The following is a 19827-nucleotide window of genomic DNA, read 5'->3' on the forward strand; positions in this document are numbered from 1 at the left end:
ATGTTTATCCAAGCTCAGCAAAACAGCAACCTCTTCCTGCCAGCGAGTTTTGCAGGGCGAGGTGTCGGGGTCCAGCCATGCCGAGCTGCCTTCCGGCAGCGGGGCTCTGAGGACAAACACCTGCTGCCACCCGCTTGCCGCGAGGAAGAGCTTCTCACCAGAAGGTGAAGGAGCAAAGCACTCCTCTGTTCATTTCACAGCGGCGCAGCCTTGCATCCGCTGCTTTCTCTGCCCACAGAGTGCTTCATGGTTCATTTGTACTGAAATTTCCTTTGTGAGCCTCAAAGCCACCCTACACTAGCACAAAACCTCCGCTGAAAATAGTCCAAGATTGCCTACGCATTTTTTTTTCCTTCTGAGTCGAGCTGACGGTACCTTATTTACTGCTTGTCCTTTATAGATGACTTAATGACTTATCAGCAAAATGCATTTTGAACATATTTCAGGCGTTTCATACTGAAATGAATAGATGAAAGAACAGGATTTTTGCCAACAGCACTGATTATTCTTTTGTCAGTAGATAGACATGACCTGGACTATTCTGTTACCGTAACAAATGTCTCCAGAGGTTGCTAGACAGAAGAGACGCTTTGCCTGAGGGAGAAGGAACAAGAGGGGAAGAGGCTGGAAGGTGGCCTACAGAGAAGAGGACAGAGGTAATTAATGGTTATGCCCATGTATAAAGATAAGTGCACTAGTAAATAAATGTGTCAGCCCTTCGGCAACAGAAGCCATGACTTCTAGAAACCATGCCTTGACACAGTTGTTCTTTACATCGACATTTTACTGATATAATATGGGTCTACATGGATCTATGTTGGATTTAGGCAGGTGTAATCAGAATTGGCTGCTCTGAAATTTCAGAGGGTTTTGAGTTGAACATACTGCATCTGATAGGAAGAAAAGTCTCCACAAAACACACAGGAAACTGAAGACATGCAGAAAACTCTTAAAGAGACCAGATTAACTTACATGGTTTATTTCAATGGGAATCATACCTATGTCAATACCATAAATATTTTCCAAATTTAGCTGCTATTCCTGCAACCAAAAACAGATATGCCTGCTCAAGTGTAAACCCACTGAACTCCCAAAGGTTTTTCAGCTTAGTTTCAGCTTTAGTTGTGCAATTTGCAGTTCAGAATTATTGCAGCTGTTGTCTTTTTTGTATGGATTTACAGCAGCAGAAATCCCCCTGGGCTAAAAAGAATTTCTAAAGCAAAGCATCATTTATTTCAATCCTGAATGAAATATACCTCTAATATCTAATGCAAACATAGTCTACACTAAGTGAATGTACTGATTTCAGCACATCTTCAAGTAGTTTTTTTCAAACTATAATGAAAGATACCTACCTAACTGCATTTAGTTATAAGTTCAGGCAATAGGGTTGCAGATTATTTAGCTATGCGGGGTTTTTTAAAGAACTTTTAGGAAAGGCCAAATTCATGCGACACGGTTGTGAATAATATTGGAAGAAGAAACTGTCTGAAGTCAAGAATTCAGAACTAGCTGTGATAATGCAGCTCCTGACTAACTAGAACAGGTTTGGATACATTCCACCTGGCTGACCACCTACATCATGAACCCATTTACCCTCAGTTGCCTCTGTAATCAGTGGAGTGAGAGAGCCACTCCATGGGAGTGATTCAGATCTTTGGTGTGGTCCATGAATCACCCGCTCAAGATGCTTCTCTCTTCTCATTGACTACACAGGGAGCCTAAGGCAGCCAGAGTCCTGCCGTGGGAGCTGCAGTTAGATGTCTAAACCAGTGTGAGATGAATCTGGGCTGGGATGCTGGATACATCCGAGAAACAGCACAGCTTGTTTGTAGGAAAGCAAGTAAAATGAATGTGGATGTCCACAGAAATAAGCAGTGCTGTTATCGGTTTCATTGCTTTGGATTTAGCAGCCCAAGGTTTGTCTATTTTGTTAATTTTAACTGGTCTGGAATTAAATTACTGTATTTGCAAGACTGAAGCCTACAGCTTCAGAACCATGGCAGTCTCTCAGGATATGTAAAAAATCAATTACCAAGAAAAAAGAATTACGTTACTTTTATTCCAAAACACCTTATATACACATGCAGTCATCCCAAAGAGAGTTCTGTAGACATCGAGCCTTTCACCTGTTTACTTCGCAAGAACCCAAGAGAGGACGGAAGTTGGTTTCTATGCAGATCATTTCAAAATTGAGGCTTCAGCTTTTAGAATGTTTTGAAACTTGTTAAGAGAAAAAAAAAAGATTGTATTATTTTGATAATATATGCAATGAGCTTTATAAATAGTCTGACTAGAGTAAGAAGGATTTGCATGAGAAGTAACACTTCTGTTCCTGTAAGTCAGTGTTTGAAGGAAAAAAATAGTTTCTTTTCACTTTGTCTTCTATGCAAAGGCTTCTACTGTTTCAAGTGGCTTTGGAGTACGCGCTAAGCAAACTGGACCATGGTTTCTATCTACTCAGGATTGTCTATTATTAGTCCTTCATATTGTAGTAAAGTAGATTAAAGCATTTAAAAATAAAAAGATCTCATATAGCACTTAAGCCTATTTTTAATCCTTAACTGACTAGATTTCAAGTGATAACATACCTTTCATTACATGCACATTGCCTGCATGAAGTTGTATGCAGCAATCACTATCTTCATTATTCAGATGCATGCTGAATTTAAATATTAAACCTGTGTATCTGAAGATAATAATTTTGGTAAGGTGTTAGTCCCAAATGGTTATACATATAAACAAGGCAAAATGATTTTTCTGTGCAACCAGCTTCAGCTTATAGGTAAATGAAAATGTAAATAATGCTTTCAGTGAATCATTGGTTTATGTCCATGAGTTGTTTATTTTCACCATTTGAGAACTCCCCACTGTCTTCACAGTATTTACTAAAAATATTAATTTGCTAAAACGAATTGGCTGAGAATGTGACTAAAAAACAATGCGGCCTCAAAATGAAGTCATAAAGAAAACTGCAACAGATACAAATTATTAAAAAACTATGGAAACTTGGAATGGCAGCAATGTGTTTTACCAAAAAAAAAAAAACCAAACATCCCCAGCTTCAAGGTGATCCTAAGGCTCAGATGAAATTGTCTGCCAATAGATATGGTGTATTAAACTGCTACCAAAGAAAGTTCACCTCCTGATATTATTTTCCTGTTCTGATTAATAGCAATTCTGCCTAGGCAACCAAGTCATTTAAAGCTAAATTTCACCTTCGGCATTTTGAGAAGAAGGAGGTTATTAGGTCAGGATCTAACACAGAAAATAAGTATAGGTATAAGCCATTTAATTGTAAACATTCAGCTCAGACCACCTACTAGTAGCCTTAAGCAGCAGAGTGACATTTAAAAGCAATCAGAGTCAGAAGAGAACCTTCAGGGAAAACAGACAATACTTTAGAAAAAGCAGCTCTACTTCTGCCAGAGGAAAAAAACAAGACCTTTGGGAACAGTGCTCAAGTCAACTTGAAACAAATATTAAAAAAAATAATGGAAATAGAATAAGTGGAGCTTCTCCTCTTTTGCAAAATTATCATATAGTCTTTTTAAGTAAATTCCTTCCCTGCTTGCTTCTGCATTGGTCTGTCCTTACCCTCAGCAGCATGCCTGTGCCAAAAAGTATACACTGCTCTGATGTTTAACTAACAAATACATGAAAGGTAGCGCATGCCTGTCAACATATAAGCCAAGAGACCTGCAAGTGGTCTCACCCTTAGCTTTTAAAGAAATGCCATGACTTTGAGCAAAAATCCCTGCGTATCCATAAACCCAGAGTGTGCAGCACGCGACGTGAGCGAGAGGTGCAGTGGGAAGGAGAACCAGCAGTGCCTCATGGAGAGGGCAAAACGCCAGCATCCTCCTCCTAATGCAGAGGAGCAGTAGCTGCCTCTGCACCGCCCTGCTTGCATGGGTTATCCCTACCACTGGATTCACATTTCCCTTAAAGAAAGGCAGTTTCAGGGTTCCTGTCTGAAATTATAATTTTAGTGCGGCTAAGATATCCCGGTGTATAATTTCACAATTATACAACTGAAGCGGGCAATTTCTGCATCGCCTTCTAGAAAAAATAATAAATCTGTTGTTAAGAACAGAGCAAGACATATGCAGCTTCAGAGAGCTACTACTGAGCAGTCCTTACATTGGAAACTGAAGCTAATGCTGCCATAAGTAATGATATTAACCTCCTGTTTGATATTGGCATAACATAACTTTCTGTCTGTCCCAAAGACACAAGTGCCAAGGCTCAGATGAGGCTTGGCTTTGTGTGTACAGTGGTACCCCTACTATGGTGGTGTGTACAGAAGCTCACGGCAGAGCGGTGTCCTGTGGAGATGGCAGCAGCGGTATCATGGAAAACAGTGAAAATGGACTGCTGCCACGCACCCCTTCAGATGGGCATTTATGAGCACGAGCACCACCACAGTTCATATTGCCTACTCTAACTGGAGTCACACTTTATAGAAAGCAGGTTGTGCTTCTTGACCAATCTCTGCAGGTCACTCCTCTGAGTTCAAGCATCTCACAGGAATGTGTTTATCTTCACCTGAGGTTTGATCCAGCGTGTCCTCAGCTGCCATTAAGGTCTTCACATGTAGTCTTTTGACTCATCTTAGCTACCAACAAAAGATTTGTCCCTGTGTTGTGCCAGATAATACTCTTAGTCACTTGAGGTTTCTTTTTGCCTTTTTCTGCTTGCCTGAATACCTTGTTCCTTTGTATGAAGGTATTTACATATCTTTTGTCAAATTACAATGAATTAATGCTGGCAGTTATTAAATAAAAAGCCATTTACAATCTAGCTGCTGAAAGTAAGATTATATGGCATGTAGCTTGCAAGAGAAAAAAAAAAACAAGAGGAAAAGGTATGAAAGGTAGTCCTCTCCCTGCTCTTGGTTAAGAAATCATTATTTCTAGGAAGGTGGACAAAAGCTGAAAAAGCCTTGTCATTGTCTTAAGTTAATCCTTAAATGAAGTGAGAATAACAAAAAAAAATTTAGGAAATGGCTGAAAGCCACGTGTAAGATATAAAGGGGAATAACTCATAATAGGAAAAACAGCGGACCTGACAATGTTCATCTGCGCTGTAACGAGCAGGACAAATGATTTATTTCAAAGCTAAATTCCTTGTTCTCCTGAACACAGTTCATATTAAAGACCCTTTGACCGTACCATCTGTTTGCATTGTAATGCACATTTAAAAGAGTCAACATAAATATTGACTCATGAACAGGTTCTAGCTTAGGCCTGTAAGTTAAGCTGCCACAATACACAAGCTTTTGCGCAAAGAGCTAGAGGAATATTGGTCACTTTTTCCTTTTGTGTTACATACAATCAATCAGTCAGTACTCAAAATACAGGTCAGATCCTCTCGCAAATCCAAATAAACTTATAACTTCCCTTTGTCCCTTAAACTATTTTAAATGCTGATGCCTAAAACTTCTAGGAATCATTAACATTTCTTCATGTATGAATGTGTAATATTAAGTCTACACAAGGTGCGATTAATTTGGCAGTTTAAGTCTGGTGAACTGTTGCCCTTGCCACAAAAGCTGTCGAGGAATGTGGTGCTAACTCATTGTTTGTAGTTTTTACCTGTGAAGTCAAAGACTGCAATGACAGGGACTCACCTGTCTTATGCCGTAATCATTTAGGGGCACCATGAAAGTGCACGCAGAACAGGAGGGAAGGATTCTTCCAGTCACTTTGGTCAGGTAGATCGTTTCTAAACTGCACTGTGCCTGTTAAATCATTTCTTTGGTGTCTACAAGCTGCTGCCTGCAAGAGCGGAAGTAACAGGAAAGAACAGCATCACAGATTTTGTATTGACCCAAAGTATTAGATTGAAGAAAAACGTTGAAAATTATAGTAACCGATGACTGCTCTAACGTATACTAGGAATTAAGCCAACTCTTGCATTTAAATCTGTGAGATTAAAACAATGGCTTAAAATCACTTTTGCTCTGCCTCTTGAAGATGCAACAGCTGGCCCTGAATTTGTACTTAATATTTAGTGTTGGCCCAGAAATATAACACAGTTGTTTCTAGCAAAACCAGGGCTGCTCCTGGAGATTGTCATAGGGATGTATTTCTTTACCAAGATAGTATACAGCTTAGAACTGATGGACGTAAGTTCGAGAAGCAGTATTGAGAAATAGCCCTGTCAGGAAAGTCTTGTTTTCCAGATTACATCAAATAACTTTACTTAGGGTGTGTGTAGGTATGCATATGTGTACACAGGCTATATACAGGTAGAGAGAGATATGTTGTTATATACACATACACAGGCATATCAGGATTTGGGAGGCATGTCATTTTCGTGTCCAACGCTTTCTTTGTCTCCCATAATAAACTGTACAGTTTGCTTTCACCAAAATAACATGGTACAAGTTTGATTCCAATATATCTTTAAGCGATATACAAACAGTAATGTTCCTTGCATAAGTATTTACCTGCTACATATCCATGGATATTCAGCTAAAAGGGGAATATTCAGTATAAGTGACAAAACAAAAGTAAGTTCCAAAGTAACAGGTTTTTCTGTAAACAGAATCATCAAATTTTATACTGGCCAAAATCTACAGTGACAATTTAAAGTTTTAGGTACCAAATCTAGTGATGTTTTGCTGGATTGGGTTGCTTTATCATACATTCTGCAGAAAGGTCAGGATGTCCAGTAGGAGCAATAGGGAAGGTTCCTGACTCCCAGTTTTAAGTGCTTATAGAGACAGCATCTCTTATCTGTCTCAGTTTGCAGCCAAAATACTGCAGAGAAGCCTGCACGTAACATCAGTTAGTTCCTAGCAAGGTTTATGAGTGCACAAAGGAAGGGTTTTTCAGCTCCTAGGGTTCAGTTTGGTTGCATGATTAGAAGCTATTTTTTGTTTGTCTTTAATAATGCCATCTTTGTAGTACCAAAATATGTAACTGAAAGAAGCTGGCAGCATTCTTTGGCCAGCAGCTCCCCATTACTTCTCTTGGCGTGGAAAAACCAGGAAGCTGCCACTGCTGCTGTAACATTTGACATGATAACATTTCAAAAACAGGATATTCCCTGACCTGCCTACAGGTACCATGGCAATTCTATCCATGCCCAGTTTTCCCTAGCTGAGGTTGTCGTATTCTATTTGAGTACATTAAAATCCACAGGAACAGGCTGTCTGAATAACCAGGGATGATTCAAGAAATGTGAAAGTCCTCTTCAAACCATCAAGAAAACAAGTGTTTGTCCTCCCTCAGGCTTGTGTGTTATAATTATTCAACATTTAATGATGTGGGGGGGATGAGTTTGCAGGAGGGAGATAAGGGATGAAAGTAACCTTTTAAAGAAGAAAATGGGACAAGCCTATGGGGCACTTCAGGTACCGTTTAAATAAAACAAACTGTGATCTAATTTCTCCATAATTCTTTCCCTAGTTCCTCTGAATTAGCCTGCGGGAACTTCTCAGACCTCACAAAACAAATTGAGCTCCCCACAACTCAGACCTGACCAACAACCATCAGACATTGCTGATGAGGCTTCTTCTGGCAGAAGACATGGCACAACCCTATTTCAGTCACCAACTATTAGAAGTCACCTTTAAAGAATTCAGTTCAACCTAAATACAAGTGTGTCTAATACTACTGCTCTACAAAACCGTAAGAACACTAACCTAGGAAATGCACAAACGGCATTACATTACGTGCAAAAGCAAACTCAGGATTTTCAAAGGTATTGCTATTAAAGTTGTTTAAGTACTCCAGCTGTTTTTGCAATGGTATCTACTTGGTATCTACTTGGAGACTGTTGGTCTAGACAATTCTACAAACCTTAATTCACAGAAGTAAAGACAGCAATCTGACTTTGGCTTTCAGGCTGCAAAATGTTCCGGTACTTACTCAGTAGCTTATCCGGTAGAAATGATTACTGAGAATCAGGAATTTCTAGGGCTGAGGATTTCTCACTCTGACAAGGATTCCCGTGTCCATTCCCACTGTAAGCAACAAAGGAGGAGCTATTCCTAGGAAGAAAATCATCATCAGAGTATCCAATGCCATGCTCCAGCTGCTTTTAGTTACCCACAGAGGCTGTAGGGAGCACAAGCACGTTACGTATGCCGAGGAGCTCAAGGACTGCTTGGGATCTTGGCTAAGCACCGAAGCGGTTTGGACACCTTCCTTCACCAGCATTTTATTCGTGGACTGAATTCAGGATGGAAAATGAGGGTCTCATCCACAGAGTTACTCTTACCATCACAGTCCACGGTTTGTGCCTGCCTCTTGCTCACATTAAGGTACTTACTCATGTTACTGTTTTATTATATTTGTCTAACATGAAACTACGGGGTTTAAATTCTTACTCACGCATTCGGTCTCATTCGGTCTTGCAAATAAAAGTGCGGTGAATCAGGGTTGGACTGCTGGTAAATATGAAGTTCCAGGAAATGAAAGGAAAAAATACTGCATGGACCGAAGTGCCTTATAAATAGAGTCATCTAAGATATACTATTTAATATCCCTTAAAATTCCACCAGATGTGGAATTTGACCTTTCGATTTAAAGAATCATATGTACTATACGGAGATATTAAGTTCTTTAGCATTAAAGTGCTATTTTTTTGTAAAAAGTAGAATACATTTTACAGAAAATTGTATGAGCAGGTCCATAGTGAATAACTTATTTAGGTAGTATATAACAGAGCTGCAAGTAGCCGTTAGCTAGAAATGTACACTTTGTTGGCTTTAGCTCTAATTAGTTTTCATTCATCTGCATATATATTAGCTACTTCATGCACAAACATGCAGTTAGACACACAAGTTTGAATTTTACTGTTCAAGCTGGATACAGAAATGAAAGCGCCGTGTGCTAAACTGGTGGTTAGAAAACTGTTGAAAGTCATTTTCTTAATTTCTAGCTCTGCGCTCTCTTGCGCTCTCTGTCCATGGGGCAGTGGAACCAAAAGGAGAGAATTCAGTCAAGAAATTTAAGTTGACATTCCTGCACTAGAAGCTTGGATTTTTGACATGGTCACCAACCGGTGACTGCAGCAAATCCCACAATTAGTAACAGCTTCCAAACATCATTCAGCTGGCTGGGATAGCCAGAAGGCAGTGTGCTGCAGCCGCATGCCCCATGCACTACCGTGCACGGTGGTTGCCATGGGAATAATGGCTTTGGGGGTAATTCAGGCTATCCAGGGTTTCCCACATTAGGGACTTTACAGCCAAGAAGCTGTGACTAAATTCTGCTCACAATGAGTGTAACATAAGAGGAAAAAAAAAAATATAAGATTTGGATCCCAGAAACCATGGGCCCAGACCTGCCATGTGCTGCACCCTTTTAATTCACATTTTCTGTGCAACTTTTTTTTAAAATTTGGCAATATGCCTAGAAGCGACAGGAAGCACCTCGCAGGGAGACCACTAGTAGGGAGGAAAAAAAGATAAGCATTTAGCTCGATTGCTCACATATTTAGTTCTTTTTTAACAGATGTGGGAACCTATTTCTTAAAAAATGTGGGTTTTTTTAAAACAAATAGTAAAATTCTGAAAAAGAATGGGAAAAAGATGAGCTGATTTTGAGAACTCTAAAGTGAAAAGCCTGTAAATACTCAAAAGCTCAAGACATTAATGGCAAGGAAAGCTTTGTAGCTTAATTTTTAGACCAAACCTTTCTCATGGTTTATATGCTGCTACATAAAATCTGGTACCAGGTTTGCATAAAAAAAATCACCTAACAACTTTTGTACAGAAACACAGTGTTCAGACATCCCTTTGGACAAATCTTTGTAGTGTGTACACTTGCAGAATAACTGTTAAAACCCTTTAAAAAGTTAGACCACAATAAGAAGTGCTCACTTATTAAATTCTGCAAATTATTCTCTGAAGTTAATAGTCCTGCTGGGATCAATCGGGATAACGGCACTAAGAAGTGGAAAAGAAAACATTATGAAAACTGTCAACATTTTTAATTGCAAGATTGTTGCCTGACATAAAAGTTCTATAAAACCAGGCTCACCTGTAAATAAAATGCCTACCACAGAAAATCCCAGTTGGATGTTTTTCACATCCCTGATGACAACGGTCCAATTTTATCTCTGTGTAGCTTCACAGAGCACAAGAGCCTGGTCTGAAGGCTTGAACACTATGAAGTAAATAAAAATGCCAACTTGATAACTTTTTTAAACATTAGACACACAAAGTTGACATGAAGCTGTTTTCCTTAGCAAAGATACTATATTGTATTGGAGATCTAATTGTCAAAACCTCTTTTACAGATGTTATTTTTTATATAGCAATCTCTTCAGAGTCTTAGGGAACACATACAAAAACCTAAACTTGGCTACAATAGCTGGTTACTTTGAAAGCTGTCTTAAGTACTGTGACCTGCCAGGAACACAGCGTTACCCTGTTCTTTGACAAACTAAACTCAAAGCTGAAAGAAAGGAGAGCTACATTACCATCCACATGAGAACAACTGTCCACACGGCATATTTGGAAAACGATGAAAAAGCTTTCAGCTTCCAACACTGATCAAATCACAGGAGTTACTGAATTTAAACTCCATCAGTATTACCAACTTAAGATATGTTAATAATGTATATTATATCAAATTTTACAAGAACAAATCTGTGTTATTTTATTTTTAGTCTGTTATTAGAAATGAGTGCACAATGCTCTCAAGAATGAAACGGTAGTAGAACTAGCTCTGTGGATGAAACTTATGCCTGTTTAATCATTCAGAGTGCCTGTAAATTTATTCCACGCAGATTCCCATGCAGAAGGCTGCATTAATCTGTGCTTTCCCAGCAGCTGAGTAAAGCTGTGCTTCCTTTCCTCTAAACCTCCCATTCCCAGAATCCATTGCCACACACCCTCTTAACATTAATCCTCAGCTACGAACATGTTTACGAAGACAGATTCTTCAAAAGTTCTTGAACCTTTACTCAAAACTCCTTCCCCCACCCCTCATCTCACCCCCCCAATTCCTATTTTTATGGTACACAGTTGAAACAGTGATCTAGTTTCTATAATTCTACCAGTGCATCCTTGCAATAAAAACACTGGCAGAAGAAAGCAGTAATAAATTAAAGAGGGAAAACAACTTGAAAAGATCTTTTCCATGCTGGAACACATTTTAAGGACATAGGTGATCCATGCAGGAAACGGGAAGAATAGCACAAACCACCTTTTGATAATTGTGAAAGAAACAAAGACAACCATTAGAAATAAAATTTAATTGAAAAATACTCAACCAAAAACTCTGAATTAAGAACATGCTGAGTGCCAGAGAGGACTTGGAGATACAGCATGTGTTACTAAGCTTTTTGTGTTAGACAGTTAAATGAAACAATTAGATTTCATAAAGCAACCAATTATTTTAGTACTGAAACAAAGGCTGGAGGAAATACAGCTGCTTGTGTTTGGTCAATGAAGAAAAAGGAAAACAAAGCATTGCATTTGAAATATTCACGGCAACCAATTTGTATAAAAAGAATTTTTAATTAGAAGTCTAGAAAAATTCTTTTAACTCGGTAATGAAAATAATGTAATTTAAAAAACCACAAAACTTAATATGCAACATATAATCGATATCTTAAAAAAAATATCATAGGAAAGGGCAAGCGAGTGAAGCAACATGGAAAAACAGTCCTCCAAAACTGAGAATTCTCCTGAGATGACACTTTTGACTCTCAGCGGGCTTTGATGTGTTTTTTTCTCAAGGTTGTAAAGAAACAAGACTCAGAAGACCAAAAGGAAAAGGTTTTAGTAATTCCTCACAGGCAAATACTCTTGCAGAGTATCATAGAGAATTTGATAAAATGGGTAATTAAAACACATTTAAAGCTTTAAGTGCATGCTAACACTTCAGTGCCAGTATATACTTCACAGAACACTGAAGTCTATCAATTTAACTTGTGAACACATCTTCTAAAAGGCTAAACAGGTTCAGAATAAGCTATAAGCTCTGTTTTTAATTAATTATAAAACAAATACAACACCCTTACTGCAGCATGACTAGCAAGAGAACAATTGTAAAGCCCTTACTCACAGAAGGCCTATGTCCCATGTATACGCTGCACTGCAACTCAATTTTGGGCTCCTGAGGGCCTGCAGAGAATTTTTTTCTGTTGCACTTTCCTGAGTGACAGCATTCAAATGCTATTCCCGCTGGGAATACTAAATTTTTTAGCACTTCTGAAGAATTCAATAACAAAGCTTTTTGCCTTTTTTTAAATGTTCCAAGAAGGACATTGGTAACATAACACCTGTTTAGCACCACTTCTTGCTTTAAAACTGTCCTTGATATTTATCTTCTCCCAATCAGAGATCTCATCATAGACAGCAATCCCATAATATAAGAAACCAGTTCCATTTCTTTTGTTTTTAAGGAAGTATTTTTTAATGAACTGTGCACAAAATTATACAATATAAAACTTGAATTCAAGTTATAAAAATATGTATATTTGAGTCCAAAATACTTCATTTGAATATAAAAGATTGCTAACTGGATCACAACACATTTCCTCACAAATTGCAGCTTTTTCCCTTACCCCTCCTCCCAATAAAAATTTTTGTTCCCTTTGTTCCATTTTTTTCCACTTGATTTTGTTCTCACATAATCAACTTTAAAATCTCTAATAAAAACAGTTTTAAATTGGCCCTGAGGTACTGAACAGATTGATGCAGTCTAGGTCATTGCTTTCATACAGAGTAAAACATCCACTGTGTACAAATCCTTAAAGAAACAAAAGATATCTTCTGGGGCAGAATATTTCTTGTAGCTGATGAGCGCTTGGCAACAACTAACAAGTTATTCCTACTGATTCTTAAAATATCCTGGTCATATGCAGTAGGGAGTATACTACTTTTCATATTCCAGATAAACATATCTTATGTGAACCAGAAGACTTATTACAAGTAGATAAGAAAACATTTTACTGGACAGACTGAACTTGGAACTGTTGCAGAGCTGGTTCACCACAAACATAACTCATCTGACTTCACTTCTACTCCGCTCTGCTCATAAAAATTGCTTAGAGGCACAAAGGAAAAGAGTCTGAAGTGATAACTTTCTTTAAATACTGTAGAATGAAGACCGTATCTACTAAACAAAACCCACCAAAACATTTGAGCTAGTCCTTTAGCTGAAGCATGGCACTGTGTCTCCTACTGGAAGTCTGGAACTGAGAATCAATACTGACAGGTATTGGAGCAAGTACTTAGAGAACTGTACCTGCCCAAAAGGCTGACAAGGGAAAACTCTGTATTAACTGTTGCTCCTTTGCTTGGATACAATCACTGATATTTGGTATACTATGATTAGAAAAATACTTCTGAGAATCACTTAAGGAAATACCATAATAAAAAGGTAAGTCCACTTTACAGCAGTTTCCATTAACTACAATCAAATATTCAAGTGTCACCATCTAAACTAGGAGCACCAACTGTAACAAAACCTCAAAAATTATCAATATCACAACATTTATTCAGAATAGTGGTGTATTATATGCTGACACCCGGCCTTCACAGTAATGGCACCATGTAGTAAGAACCTGAAAGGAGCTAGAAGTCACACAGGTACAGTAGCAAAAAAGAAGCCTCTCCTCTTCAAGTATCTATTTATGTAGTTAGAAGGATGTTTGCAGTAACAAACAGTCCTACTCGTTCAAGCAACAATGATTTCAGAGAACTTTTCCCCCTTGCATAGGGGATAGTCCCCAGAGGCCTCTACAGCCTTGCATGTTGTGAAGCTTGTGCAATTTTCCCAGTCTTAGGTTAGCCGTGAAGGCCATTTTTTGAAATCTGTTCCAAATTAAAGCTGAAAACGGAATCTGGTCTTGTTCATATAACCTCCTTCCTCTGCAAGTTGCTTAGAACCACTTTCAAAAAATGTAAAGGAACAGGAATGAACTAAAAAACTGCAGAGGACTTGGAAGAGCTATTGGATCTGGAGCAACCTTTGAAGAGAACAAACTGGCAAAAGACAACCGATCTTCACCGGCTATCACTAGAGGAAAGTCAGTACTATGTATTTGCTCTCAGTAGGCTGTCACACTCGTCCACTAAAAAGGAACCAATTTGTTTTCTAGGTTTTTGTTACAGTACAGACTTTTGTTACTCAAGAGCACAGATAACTGCAGCTTACTTATGAGGTGAGCTGCAACTTCCAGCAGACACGACCAGAGTCTGTGATATAGGTTATGAAAAGATTCCGAGTACAGAATCTTAAAACAATCACAGCACTAAAAAGAGGCTGCTGTAAACATGAGACACATACACAATTTCTTTGATAGTTTCAAGAAAACATTTCCTTCCGGATGATGAAGGCATTGGAGACCAAATGTATTTGACAAATTATGGAAGATATTATCTTATGCTACTCAAAAAAACCCCTAGTACACAACTAAGAGATCTACTCCTTCTGCCTTTCACACTACAGTTATAATAGGCCACAAAAAAAAAAAATATCCAACCCCCTCAAGACATTTTAAATTACAGTTGCCTCAGAAGTGCCCCATGGATGTATTTCCAGAGAAGATATATCTGACAAGTACCTGCAGTCAAGCAAATCTTGTTTTCAGGTGAATGGTAGAACCAAAGTGTGAGAATTTCTACCAAATGGAGTTTAGGTCTTCTAAATTAAAAATCTCTTAAAGGAAGCATCAAACCACAAAGCATTACCTGAACACAATTTGTTTTTATGCTAATTGTCATCTGACCACAAATCAGCCTAATAATGCACATAAATTAATGGCAGAATAAGCAACAGAACCAATGATACTGATTTTGGTTCAGAAGAGTAGAAGGCACTTTTAGTTTTTTCGTCCATATCTGTGGGACACGGAAATGTTTCTATATAGATTTCACCTGGTTCCAGCGTTCAGTTGCAGGAGTTTATTTTCAACTTTGTCTGCCACCAAATTCATATTACAGCCCCGAAGAGCTTTTATTAAGTCAGCCACCTTTGCATCTCTTCCCTTCCATTTCTGCCACTCTCGAAGGGACTGAAGCAACTGTTCATGCAAGTTATATGGATTGGCTGCCACTATTCTTTCCAATTTCACTTCAGAAACGTCAAGTTTCCGCATCAGCATTTTCCAGTCTCTCCCAACATTATCACATATGATTTCAATAGCTGCCTTCTGAAGACCTGAAATAGCAGAAATATATCAAGTTAGTGATAGATTTACTAAGAAATACAAGCAAATTTTCAACTTAGGGGTTTATTTTTAGCAAAATGCTACTATTCTTGCTGTACTGCAAATACTGAAAGTCACACCATGTTACAGAATGGTCAGGGTTGGAAGGGACCTCTGGAGATCACCTTCGTGTTCTGAAAAGCCACTGGAAATACTCGAATCCCAAGTACATAGCTGAATTTCCAAGTGACCATTCAATAAAAAAAGGGGGAAAAATTAGAAATTTCCACGCCGGAAAGCTGTTTGCAGCATATACTGCCCTCACAGTACATTTCCAGGGTACAACACAGTCCCGTGAAGCAGTTCGTAGCGGAACCACCCTTAGCAGTGGGCTTTGCTACAGCAGGCAACTGAGGGCAGCCGTGCTCTGTGTTTGCTCTAAGCATACCCACAGCTTTGGGATGTGTACAGATATATGGGGTTGCCTGGCGGTGGGAGGGAGGAAATTAAAAAAATAATCCACCTACGTTTTTCATGCACATCTGGTTGATCATCAGGAGCATTAACTCCCCCTTCCTCCACGAACTGCTTTAGCTGTGAGACCAAATCTTCCCTTTTAATGTTCTTAAGCAAGTCTTCAAGAAACGACACCTTGTCGCTTGCAATTAGCTGCTGCTCGAGGAGGAAGCCGAAGAGATCCCTACCACTTTGGACAGACTCAAGCTTCCTTTTCGTAATGTTCCCCCGGCAGAGAAACTTCAGGGCAGCAAGCTCAGGCTCCGACAAGCTCGAGGAGAAAGTGTTCAGCAGAGTCAGGAACGGGTCCATAGCGCCGAGGCCTACACCGCTAAACCACCACCAGGCCCCGGGGCGAGACACCGCCGGCGCGGGAAAGCTGGCGGAGTCCCGTCCCCGCCCTCCGGGGGCGGACCGCGTTCACTGTTTTCACAGAGCGACTTCCCGGGAGGCCAGAGGGCGCCGGGAGACCCGGGGGAGACCCGGGGGCACCCGGCCCGGCCCTACCCGGCGCCGCCGCGATGGCGGAGCCCTGACCCCGACCCTCCGCCCGCGCGCTGGAGGCGGCCGTGGCCGTGCCCGGAAGTCACGTGACAGCAGCGAGTGTCTCATCTCCCCCCCTTCCCCCCCTCCCCCCCCGCCCGTCACAAGATGGCCGCGGCGCATAGAGCCCCGTGGCGACTGGCTGCTGGCCCCGCCGCCGGTCAGCCTGGTTTTAGGAACGGCGTAGTGCTCAGAAGCCCCTCGGAGGCAAAAGGGTTTGTTTAATGATGCCGAATACAAAACGTGTAGTTGGAGCCGAGCTCGGCACGGCCGGTCTCCTGCTGCAGGAGGGCCAGGGCCGGGGCCCGGCGCCTCAGCCTTGGCCGAGCCTTAAGTTGGGAGGTACTGTAGATTCCCCGTTTAATACAGAATTATTGACCTCCTTGTGAGGCACCTAAACCTACAAGCGTTACTTTTGGGGTTTTTTTTTTTTTTTTTTTTTGGAAAAGGGGAAAAGGACTCGCTCGACAAAGAGCAAGAAAGGCCGCATCAGAGCCCTGCTCCCAAACAGACACTGCTGTTTGCTCCGTGTCCCTGCCTGGCAGCTGCCCGGGAAAGCGGCCTCTGCCCTCCCTGCGTGGCCAGGGACCTCCTGCCTTTCCCTGGAAACACAGGGCTTGCAGCCTGGGCTTTGTTCCTCACAAAGACTAACTGTGACACGAAGTAACTCGTGACCTTTGAAAGGGAAGAAATAGGGCAAATGTTAAGTCCTTTTATTTTGAAGGCAATTTTATACAAGGTGAAAGGTTGTGAACTTTTCTTAAATGGGAAAATTCAAGTTCATCCCATCATTTGGTGGGTCCCTAAAGTTCAGGAAAAACATGATGTTTTTTCTTCACAGGACGCGTAGGTAGTTCAGGGTTTTCCTTATTCCTTTTGTGAACTCTGGGACGTTGATTGTACAAGCTACCCCATTGCTAAATTATTTCCAGTAGAGCCTTTATTATTGTTGCAACACACAAATAGACCTACAGTCCTTGTCATAGGAAGATTGCTGTCTCAGATACACGAGCTTAAGCATTATGTTTTCTGCATCTCTTCCTCCAGTCTCACATTCCAACGTGAGGAACAACTCCTAATCCCAAAACATTTGTAAAACCCCTACAGGCACAAGCCCTCCTTTGATAAAAACACTATATTTTCCGCATCCTGTTTCAGTCTTACACAGAGCTAGTCTTATATATGATCAAGAAACCCGATGTATGGAACTGCCTACATGCACAAAGCCATCTGTACATCCACAGCAGTGGGCACGATACAAGAAAATACATATTTCATACTGAATAAAAGGTATGTTTCCCATATGATCCTCCCAGGTTATATGAACATTGGGCAGCCTCTTCTCCAAGTAAGCATTCCCTTAAAATCATTACCTTTGCTATAGCATTAGCAATATTTTCTTTGATTTTAACCAGATAATCCCAACATTCACAATAAATTTGTGACTTCCATCACCCTTCTTCCTCCCCCCCCAGCGTTATGTTCCTCATCCAGGAAAAATGAGAGGGCATCTAATCACGCCAGCCTTAAAAAGCAGGTAATGTGCATATTACTCCCGGTCTCTCAGATGAAATATAAAAACCTGTATAAAAGAGAGATTTTTGTGTAGTCCCTAAATGCTGCAAATTGCAGGGAATTAACCTGTTGGAGGTTCTCATGGTAAAGTGAATAGTGAGAGGAATCGGCACTCAGAATTTGAGCTGGGATGAGATGTGCCTGAGTCGAGAGATGCATTTTCTTTCTGCAGCCCTGAATATGCTTTAAACTGAAGGAAAGAAGATTAATAAAAAGGGTACAGTGATGCCAAGGAGAAATATATTTGCAGCATGTGGATTAATTTAGAAAGCAAATGTAAGCCCTGCTAACAATATAAGAAGTATAAAATCCAGTTAAATAAAAATCTCATTTTAATTTTGCCATGGAAGATGACTCTACAAAACAGGAGGAAACAAATCACATGGTGCATAGCTTGTGCCTGGTGATGGCAGCTGTCTGAATTCAGAGGCAAGTCTACGTGAAGGAAGTCTAAATCAGCATAATTTATACCTTTATCCTTTATCCCTTGACGTGCAATTGAAAGCAACACCAGCTGCGATTTTAATAGCTTCACAGGAATTTAGCAGCCAGATCCAGCGCTGATGTACAAGGAGGTGTGACAGTAATTCCATACATCAGTGTAATTCTAAGAGCATCTAAATTAGTAACAAACATAGAACTAAAAGATACAAATAATTATTTAATTAAGTTATAATTCATCACTTAAGTGTTTTAAACTTCCTCCGAATGCCTGGCATAATGATTTAGTAGTCCCTTTTATTATGTCTGAATCTGACCCGTTAACCTCTACTTTGACACATTCACAGATGAAAATACCCAAGCAACTTGCTTTCCTCCAGTTATTTCCTTTGAAAGCAGTTCACGGAGCTGTAGCAAAGAAAGTATTTGCCAAGGTCAACAGATCATAACCACTCCACATCAGAATAAAACTTAATAGAAGTGATTTATTAGTCCAGCTCAGATTTCAGTGGAAGTTTCCCAGAAATTTAAGTGGTATGAACGATCCAGTTCCTAACCAAATAATTCAGAGGTTTCTTGAGGCAAGACCTATCCTTGCAAAATACTGCAGAGGGAGCTCGAAGCCTGAGAGTGTTTCAAACAGCCTTTTGACTTCATGGTCTTCACTGGAGGAACTGGGCAAAGAGCAAAACAAGAGTCATTTCTACCGAGCCTTCAGTGAGGTGTCGGTCACCAGGACATTCAGGCAACAAACACCCATATAGAGACTGTGGGCATGAAATGGCAAAGTGCATGGCTGCCCTCCGTGGGGTCTTTGCACTATCACATTGCGTGAATAAACGTGGGGTGGCTGAAAGGTTCTTTGGGAGGGTTCATGTTATTAAACGTTTGCTTTAAAAAGTATATTAATCCATGTGCCATGAATAGTAAACGTTTTGGTAAAATGTGGGTGGCTGTACTGAACCACAGGTGACTGAGATGAGTTTGCATGGAAACTTTGGAAGATGCTTTGTGTTTTCCAGCTAAGGCAACGTCCATATCTGGCTAGCCCTTCTTCTTTGCTCTAGCATCCTACTCTGATCTGCTGTGGGGCTGTGGAAATGTCTGACAGTTTCTGCAGGTGCTGCAATCCCTCTGATGTAATCTGATTTGCTATTAGTGCTCATTAACAAGTATACAAGTTGCTGAGTCCACCTTTGATGATTATTTATCACTGCCAGGCAACTTACTCTTCATATGACAAATAGCTTTCTGTAAATATTAATAGCTTGCCTTCTCTTTTCAGGCAGCCCCTCTTCTCTGACAAGGGATCTCAAATCAGAGCTGATGATACAGGTATTCAAGGAAATCTCTCTCCTCAGAAGAGGCCCACAGTGAGGGCCACACACACCAGTAGAGTTTCCAGTGTTAATACATGCATTTTTCTTCTTTGCTTTTGTTCTGAGCTACATACCTGCTGCTTCATACATACTTTGCTTACCTTTGATATGTTTAAAGCTTAAATCAGTGCTATTAGTAAAGCTCTGCTCCTGGGTTTGTAAGGTGTGAAGGATGTGCTTCTGTAAGACCTTCTGTCTGGTTTTGCAGAGCAGAGAGAGCTGAAAGACTCAATGGGTCAGGACTATAACT

The 19827-nt window shown here is 40.2% G+C and overlaps 1 protein-coding gene and 1 long non-coding RNA gene across 2 annotated transcripts; both read right to left on the reverse strand.

Annotated features, from left to right (window-relative positions):
• Positions 1-420: 420 nt before the first annotated feature.
• LOC309673545 lies at positions 421-7942 on the reverse strand. The gene is made up of 3 exons (XR_014269322.1): positions 7881-7942; positions 5633-5780; positions 421-636 (listed from the first exon to the last, which is right to left on the reverse strand). It is a non-coding gene; the product is annotated as an uncharacterized lncRNA (long non-coding RNA).
• A 4422-nt stretch (positions 7943-12364) lies between these two features.
• On the reverse strand, positions 12365-16201 carry FADD (Fas associated via death domain). The gene is made up of 2 exons (XM_082485805.1): positions 15651-16201; positions 12365-15134 (listed from the first exon to the last, which is right to left on the reverse strand). Exons 1-2 carry the CDS (start codon positions 15949-15951, stop codon positions 14848-14850), a joined length of 588 nt encoding a protein of 195 aa, XP_082341931.1. The 5' UTR covers positions 15952-16201; the 3' UTR covers positions 12365-14847.
• Positions 16202-19827: the final 3626 nt, after the last annotated feature.

Source organism: Vanellus vanellus, assembly GCF_965231255.1.
Source record: "Vanellus vanellus genome assembly, chromosome: 6".
Lineage (NCBI taxonomy): Eukaryota > Metazoa > Chordata > Aves > Charadriiformes > Charadriidae > Vanellus > Vanellus vanellus.

Coding starts and splice junctions, on each gene's coding strand:
- FADD (XM_082485805.1), bottom strand. CDS start 15,951: ATGGACCCGTTCCTGACTCTGCTGAACACTTTCTCCTCGAGCTTGTCG. Junction 15,135..15,650: donor ACCAGATGTGCATGAAAAAC/GTAGGTGGATTA, acceptor CTGCTATTTCAG/GTCTTCAGAAGGCAGCTATT.